The following is an 8100-nucleotide window of genomic DNA, read 5'->3' as shown; positions in this document are numbered from 1 at the left end:
TTCTTTCAATCAGCTTCATGAGATCGTCACCTGGAATGGTTTTCAATTAACAGGTGAGCCTTGTCAAGAGTTCATTTGTGGAATTTCTTGCCTTCTTAATGTGTTTGAGACCATCAGTTGTGTTGTGCAGAGGCAGGGTTGGTGTACAGTTCTATACAGTGAAGAGGCCTATTCGACTACAGTTCTAATCCATATTATGACAAGAACAACGCAACTAAGTAAGGAGAAACGACAGTCCATCATTACTTTAAGACAGGAAGGTCAGTCAATCCAGAAAAGTTCAAGAACTTTGAATGTATCCTCAAGTGCAGTCGCGAAAACCATTGTGTCATTACCAGGCTGCATGTAAATCATCTTTACTGAAAGGTTCAGCTTCTTGTAAAAGGACAGTCTTGTTTGTACTGGACTGCACCTGTTTCAGTGTCAAATGTCCAGCTGCCACGTGCTCAGGAGAAAGTGACACAGTGTAACATACCTGAAGTCCCCCACTGGTTGAGAGGAGGGGGGGGGGGGTGTCTCTGAGAAGGGGAGGAGACAGAGAGCCTGAGTCACTGATGCTGCAGACTGTCCCGTCCTCAGCCTCGGTGCCCTGAAGTCACGTGACGTCAGTGAATGAATTCATCCAGACGCTCATCTCAGTGTTTGAGTTTCCCTCAGGATCACGTCCTGTGGGCTGCAGACACACAGGACACAGACAGCTCACATCGGTGACGCTGGATATGATGAGCTGGTGCATTATAATGGGGAGAAAACTGTCACAGCAGCAGACCACAATATTTCACCAACACTGCTCATGTTGTTCGAACTTTACAAGACTAACACAAATTGTGGTGTTACTCTGAGAAACTGATGGACTTCAGTTCAATGAGACATAGAAACTGTCTAAGAGGAGGCATGGAAAGTAAAGTAAATATGACCGTCTCCTGTATTTACTGTAATTTGAAGTCTCTGACTTTGTTGGGGTTTTGTTTTTGGTGAAACTTGATATATTTCCTCCACAACCTCACTAAAGGAGAATGTTTTACTTTTTATCTTAATGGCTGAAAATTTTATTTTATTTTACCATCATAAAATATCACCGGAATTTAATCGACCCAACGTTTACTCTTCAGCCTCAGTACTTTCTGTGTGCATATTCTGAATGACTCTGAAAGTCCTTTTACTGCCCATACTGTAGTAGGCTGAATAATTTCAACAGCATTTGAGTTTCATATAAAAGTGTTCCCCATCTAATCTCTCACACAGATGGATGTTTTTACATGAGAGGTGACAGCAGGATGTGAACACTTTCAATCCCAGCAGTCACTGGTTCATTTCTGGTTGATTTTATAAACATTGAATAAAGTCTGTATTTGCTAGGGATGTTGTTGAGACTATTCAAACATAAATACTCACGCAAATAATCAGCAATAAACCAAACATAAAGTTTGAGATGGGAACTCGTGCGTTATGCGCCCTCTTCCTGAAATAAACAGCAAGGCCAACAAAAGAAGAGAGCACGCGGATTTTCACAGTTTGCTGCACGAGTATAAAGATCAGCACAGTTTTCATTCATGCAGGCGGTGTTTACTCAACCAACACAAACAGCTGTCTTCAGTACAGCTTCTCTTTTTCATGCATCTGAATGATCTCGTTCATCCTCAGAACATGTGAGAAACAAATTACCAGTTGGACGAGTGTAATTTTCTAAATGGAAAACTGTCGATAGGAAATGATTAGATTGATATTTCGGGGACCTTTTCTTCCTCCACGGAGCGGAACGCATTTAAAAAGAGAAGCCTGGGCGGAATTGATTGGTCCAGCCACTTTCGCTGAAGCTAAAGACCGTGTGCAGACTCCCCTCCAGCAGTCTAACGCGGAGCCAATCCGTGGCACCAGTCTGCCTCAGTGAGTCGCTTTAAGACCAGTACCATGGCACCATCATCTCCCCCGGCCACTGGATCCTCCGCAGTGTCTTATTAGTGGCTGCGCGCCGCTAGGGGACTCATTTTACGCACGAGCACCGACACAGGCACAGACCAACTGTGGAGATCCTCTCCTCCTGTTGCACCATGGAGAACTCCAGCCTGCTGGGCGGCAGCTTGATTCTCACGTCGGACACTTTGAAACAAGTTGTGGATTCTCCGGGGGACGGGGTTATGGATGGATTAAGAGTGGCCCGCGGTGCAGTCTTTCTGGACGGCAGCGCTTTCAGGACTGTCGCTGGAGCTGAGTTCATGGCCGTTCCCCCGACGGAATCCCCTCACCTGATGCCTGCCTTTTGGGATTCCCCGCTCAACCACGGAATCAATGTGTTTGTGGGACTGGTCCTGTGCTTCACCATGCTGGGGCTGGGCTGCACGGTGGAGGTGAGCCAGCTCGGAGAACATATCCGCAGACCCATCGGGGTGCTGCTGGCTCTTGTGTGTCAGTTTGTTATTATGCCCTTGGTGGCCTTTCTGTTGGCTTTAGCCTTCTCTCTGGATGATGTGGCAGCGATGGCCGTTCTCCTCTGTGGCTGCTGTCCGGGAGGGAACTTATCAAATATCATGTCTCTGCTGGTGAACGGGGAGATGAATCTGAGGTAGATCTACTGTACTTAATATACATGAGTTACGTGCTAAATGTGTCATACATTTGAACAGTGCTGTGTGCCTATTATTCTGACATTTACGCACGAAAATAACAGCCGATAAGTGAAATTTAAGCATGACTGTAAAGTTGTACGTGCATGGTTAGAGCCGGTCCGCCTCCTGTAACGGCGCGTCTTTGCTCTCCTCTCCCCAGTATCATCATGACCATTTCCTCCACCTTGCTGGCGCTCGTGTTGATGCCGCTCTGTCTGTGGATCTACAGCCGGGCCTGGATCAACACACCTGTGGTGAACCTCATGCCCTTCGGGGCCATAATCCTGACCCTGTGCAGCACTCTGATCCCCATTGGTTTGGGAGTTATGCTGAGGTACCGCTACACGCGTGTGGCCGACATCGTTTTAAAGGTAAGAGCAATTTATCAAAGTTAATTAGTTCAGTCGTTATGTGTCTGCTGGATGCTGTACTTTTGGTTATAGGGACCACCTTTGCGCAAAAGCGCACTGCGTATTTTCGGTGGCTGTCATTAGCGGAGGGGGATGCTGACCACAGGGAGAGTGACATCAGAGGCTCTGTGTCAGGAAGAGCTCCTCCCCTGTCATTTATGATAAAAGCCACTTATGAGGGAGGGCCACATCAGTTGGAGTAGACAGTAACGTTGGGCAGCAGAGATGTATTGATGCAGACTGCAGCCCGGTTTGAAAAGTCAAGGCAGATTTAATCAGAACTGAATAGGAGGGTGAAAATGAATTTATGATACCCTTTATCCCCATAGATTTATGATTCAGATTAGGAAGAATTTAGATAAAAAAATAAAAAAACTTTAACAGGAAATACATCTTAGGCAGAGTAAGAGCAATGATACATGTAAAGGTCTATGGCTGCCATAAGTGCAGAAAGTCATCCAGACTTGTGTCTGCAGGCGTCTCTGTGGTCTCTGCTGGTCACCCTTGTGCTGCTCTTCATCCTGACCGGAGCGATGCTGGGGCCGGAGCTGCTGTCCACCATCCCGCCGTCTGTCTACATGGTGGCCATCCTGATGCCTCTGTGCGGCTACGCTGCAGGTTACGGCCTGGCCGTGCTCTTCGACTTGCCCCCCAACAGCCGCAGGGCCGTCTCCATGGAGACCGGGTGCCAGAACGTGCAGCTGTGCACTGCCATCCTGAAGTTGGCCTTCCCCCCTCAGCTGATGGGAGGGATGTACATGTTCCCCCTGCTGTACGCCCTGTTTCAAGCAGCCGAGGCCGGAATCTTCATCCTGGCCTACAGGATGTACAGGAAGCAGGTCCTGCATAAACCAGATCCCACGACGGACGGCGAGGACATAACATATCAAAGGTTTCACGATGAGGACTTTGACTCGTCTTATGGCGCGGTGACAGTGAGTGACCCAAACACCATCATGCTGGACCCCTGTCCTCCTGATCCAACACCTGTTTAACACACAAATAAAAAACAAAAGCAGCTCCCTACCACTGATGTAGAGGAGCAGGTTAAGACCTGCAGGTGGATTTATCATCTCCATTGCTGTCATTCATAAAAGAAACACCAGGAAAACAGGGACACTTTGAGACACAAGGGAACACAGAATGTTTATCACTGACATGAGTGTTAAAAAAAAAAAAGAGTTGCTTTATGTCATCCGCTTCATTCATTCAACATAACCACTAATGTCTAATATAGTCATTAAAAAAAAAAACATGTGAAAACATCATGTTACATTAAACAGCAAATCACAGCATCAAATCAACACAGCATCAGTGCTTTAAGATGTGTGTGCATGTGTGTGTGTGTGAAAGTGCGTAAGAGAGACCAAATAAACATATCAGAATTATTCAGATTTCCTGTGGAGAACCTGTCTGAACACAGTGTGTCATACGTGTACATTATAAACAACCGTATCAAGAAAATTAAAGGCATGAGAGGAAACTAAACGTGCAGGGTTTTCCTACCATTATAACACTCAGTGCAGCACCTCAGCTTCCTGTAGCTTCCTGTTTGGTTGGGAGGCTATTATTTTTTTCTGGCAAACAAAACAAATATTTTTTTTATCATAACAGTGAAAAAAAAAAATCATGTGAAAATGCATATTTTAGTCAAATAACTGCCGACGAGCACCCACCGCTACCACAAGCCCGTAAGCCGCACAGACACCGAGGAGAACCCCTGAACCTGGAGCTGCACCTGCGTCACGTGCCTGCTTCCTTTGATGGGACAAGTCCCACACCTGGCCTTAATTAGGCCTAATGGCGCGCTCCTGTCGTCCAATCTATTTAAATAGTTACAACAAGCGGCCTTGGTTGGATGAACAAAATGGCAACGTACGGTGAGGAGCCAGTCGACAGCTATTTCTATTCGTCTTACAACCCTTACATGGGCAGATACCACCGGCCTAAAGACGCTGGGTGGAAATATAAAAGTTACCTCTCCCACTACGGAGACTCTTCGGATGCCTTCAACAACCACCAGCGCGCCCAGCTGAAGTCCATCTTATCTCAGATCAACCCCAAACTCACCCCGAGGCTCAGGAAGGCAAACACCAAAGACGTGGCGGTGCAGGTCAACCGGAAGAAGGACGCCGCGGTGCAGTGCTCCATCGGCCCGCGGTCCCTCCTGGCTATGAGGCGGGACTTCCAGCGCAAGAGGCGGCAGGAGCCCGCGACGCCCGGCGGAGGCGCAGGCAGCACCTTGGCGGCAGGCGGGGTGCGTTACCCGCGCACCCTCGCCGTGTACTCACCCATAGCGTACAGAAGCGTCACCTCCTTCCTGGTTGACGATAACAACAATAATGAAGACTCGCGTGGTGTGGAGCCGCCCGGTGACCCGCCTGAGTCCGCGGGGGACACCGTTAGGAAGAAGGGCGTGGACAGCCAGGCAGCTGAGGACGGAAAGACCGCGAAGCTGCCGGAGCAGAACAAGAAGCCCAGGTCCAAACTGCAGGTGAAGAGTGACGACACGCAGCCAGCTGCGGAGGAGCCAATGGGCAAGGCGCGCGTGCGCTTCCAGGTGAGTTAAATCACGCACGCACGGAGTCCCGATCCAAGACTGTGGAAAGTTGGCAAACCCCCACTTCCTGCTGATTTATAAACTCTTTAAAAAAAAAAAAAATTTCTGTTTTTAATACCCGACGTTTGTTTTTAAGTGAAACGGCCCTTTACTGCTCAGTCACCCTCCTCATGAGAATAAGGTGCAATGGATTTTCTTATAGATCTTTAAACACAAAAACTACATGTAGGCCTAAATAAATCCTCAGTAAGTGACCTGGATTTGTGTTAGGCCAGTTTTTCACTGTCGGAGTACTAGCCACGTCAAGAAAAAAAATTCAAATGTAAATTTGATCCTATAAAGAAGCCTCGTTAATTTGTTGTTCCGACAATAGCTATTTTATAAAATCGGATACTTTAAATTTGACATAACCTCTTTTAAAATTGTCCTGCTGATTCCTGAAGCTGCTCTGAAGTGCATAATACAGGAAAAACTCTTAGGCTTCATGAGTGAAGTGGAATTAAATGGAATATGGACAGTGTCTTGATTCAAAGCTCTGCCTAAAATTAAACTCTTTAATATTGATAATGTATGTGCATAATGTCCTAAAAACAAACCTTGGTCATAAATTCAGTCTGTAATTCACTGCCAACAAGTATCCTCAGACTCTCTCTCTCTCTCTCTCTCTCTCTCTCTCTCTCTATATATATATATATATAGATAGATATAATTTTTTTTTTTTTAATGGTATTAACACTGAATGGGCTGGAACAAACCCACACATTTTTTTTCTTCCTCTTCGTCCATCAGTTTCTGGAACAGAAGTATGGATACTATCACTGCAGAGAATGCAATCTGCGATGGGAAAGTGCCTACGTGTGGTGTGTTCAGGGCACCAACAAGGTGAGCAGCAAGTTGACACGTTAACACCTGGATCAGTACAGAAGGATCTAATCTAAACTTGTGTGCCGATAGTGTTCGGATGGGGAGCCTTCTGTTAAATTATTGTGCTGGCAAAATTAAGATTTGAGTGAGCCACGACACATTTTTAAGCTCCAATAGAGACCTTTGTCCTGACTGCAGTGGTGCGTGTTCCAGGTTTACTTCAAACAGTACTGCAGGAAATGCCAAAAGGAATTCAACCCATACCGTGTTGAGGACATCACCTGTCATGTAAGCTCTTTTCTTCTTTGCTCTGTCAATTTCAAACAGCTCGTGTAGCTACTAAACTTTTTGTTTTTCTCCCCTCAGACTTGCAACAAAGCCCGCTGTTCCTGTGCAATAACACAACGGCACGTTGACCCCAAACGACCCCACAGACAGGACTTGTGCGGCAGATGCAAAGGCAAGCGTCTCTCCTGCGACAGCACATTCAGCTTCAAATACATCATCTGAACTCTGCCCTGAAACACATCAGCACATGTTCCTGTGTGTGGGGGTGCCTTCAGCCCACTGCCATCATATATGCAGGTGCACTAATGGCACCTTGGATGCAACACATTTGATGTATCAATACTTTATTTCATGCCTGTTTTGTGTTGATGAAACTGATGGTAATCACACTTTGCAATGTAATAAATGTCTATCATGCATTTTGTACTGAATCATTCTTTGCATTTAAAGCAGTCTGATTTTTTTGACTTAAAGGAAAGTAAAATACTAGTCTCGACCCCTGTAAGATGTACTAATGCTGAATGCAGCCCTTTTAAACTCTGCTACTGGAGATGCTGATTTTCTGGAGGATGTGAAGATTAAAGACTGATTGTGCAGTGAATAAACTGGAGGAATGAGGCCGAAGCCCCGAGTCAGAAGCGTATCGGTGCCTCGCTTCACTTTAAAGCTGCAGCAGCTGTTGTGGATGCAAAGAACAGGAACTTGCTGACAATTCATGGGTTTCTGCTGCTCTGAACATTTGTGCTTTTCAGCTCAACCTTGACTTGTCTCTCTGTACAGTTCGGTCTAACATGAGCCGGCTCCAGGACACTGGAAGTCTAGCAGCATATATCAACCCAAACACTGTGGTTCCACAAGTTAAAGAACTATGCTGCGTTTCAGACGGCTGTAAAGTGGGAAAGTTCTTATTTGGGAACATTAAAATGATGGATTTAATGAATTACCAGCTTGTTTTTGGTTTGAATGTCCATTGCAACAAGGTAACATCCAGTTTAATGCTCTCGAATCTACTGGTATGGTTTGTCAGTAACGGTAAGTGAGCCAGAAGGCCAACATCACTTTAGACTAATTACATGAAGACAAATTTATTAAAGTAATTGCAAAGTATTGTTTAATGTTAAAATATCCTGTTCTAATTAAATTTGTAACGAATGAACTAAATTAACCATAAAGTGGCTGATTTTTGCAGAGCAAGTATCTCTTCCTTTCACCACAAAACGCTTCCGTGTTGAATGACGACAAACCTACTTCGTCTTCTGAAAACCTGACTTTCCGAGTTGGATATTCCCAGTTCGACATGCATTCGGGTGTATTTCCCCACTCTGAGGTTAAAACCTTCCCAACTGCCCATGAACGCACCACGAGACCAAGC

At 45.8% G+C, this 8100-nt stretch overlaps 2 protein-coding genes across 2 annotated transcripts; both read left to right on the top strand.

The window, feature by feature from the left end:
• Positions 1-1985: 1985 nt before the first annotated feature.
• On the top strand, positions 1986-4483 carry slc10a4 (solute carrier family 10 member 4). The gene is made up of 3 exons (XM_069150718.1): positions 1986-2563; positions 2767-2977; positions 3493-4483. Exons 1-3 carry the CDS (start codon positions 2052-2054, stop codon positions 4009-4011), a joined length of 1242 nt encoding a protein of 413 aa, XP_069006819.1. The 5' UTR covers positions 1986-2051; the 3' UTR covers positions 4012-4483.
• A 400-nt stretch (positions 4484-4883) lies between these two features.
• On the top strand, positions 4884-7044 carry zar1 (zygote arrest 1). The gene is made up of 4 exons (XM_069150719.1): positions 4884-5576; positions 6366-6458; positions 6654-6728; positions 6807-7044. The coding sequence occupies exons 1-4, from the start codon at positions 4884-4886 to the stop codon at positions 6948-6950; spliced, it is 1005 nt and encodes a 334-aa protein (XP_069006820.1). The 3' UTR covers positions 6951-7044.
• Positions 7045-8100: the final 1056 nt, after the last annotated feature.

The sequence above is a fragment of the Embiotoca jacksoni genome, unplaced genomic scaffold (assembly GCF_022577435.1).
Source record: "Embiotoca jacksoni isolate LCO1_2020_lvr unplaced genomic scaffold, fEmbJac1.0.p SCAF_16, whole genome shotgun sequence".
In the NCBI taxonomy this organism is placed as follows: Eukaryota; Metazoa; Chordata; class Actinopteri; family Embiotocidae; genus Embiotoca; species Embiotoca jacksoni.
Note: the sequence above shows the minus strand (reverse complement) of the source record. Positions and strands in the feature narration are given on the sequence as shown.

Coding starts and splice junctions, on each gene's coding strand:
- slc10a4 (XM_069150718.1), top strand. CDS start 2,052: ATGGAGAACTCCAGCCTGCTGGGCGGCAGCTTGATTCTCACGTCGGAC. Junction 2,564..2,766: donor AACGGGGAGATGAATCTGAG/GTAGATCTACTG, acceptor TCCTCTCCCCAG/TATCATCATGACCATTTCCT. Junction 2,978..3,492: donor TGGCCGACATCGTTTTAAAG/GTAAGAGCAATT, acceptor TTGTGTCTGCAG/GCGTCTCTGTGGTCTCTGCT.
- zar1 (XM_069150719.1), top strand. CDS start 4,884: ATGGCAACGTACGGTGAGGAGCCAGTCGACAGCTATTTCTATTCGTCT. Junction 5,577..6,365: donor AGGCGCGCGTGCGCTTCCAG/GTGAGTTAAATC, acceptor TTCGTCCATCAG/TTTCTGGAACAGAAGTATGG. Junction 6,459..6,653: donor GTGTTCAGGGCACCAACAAG/GTGAGCAGCAAG, acceptor TGCGTGTTCCAG/GTTTACTTCAAACAGTACTG.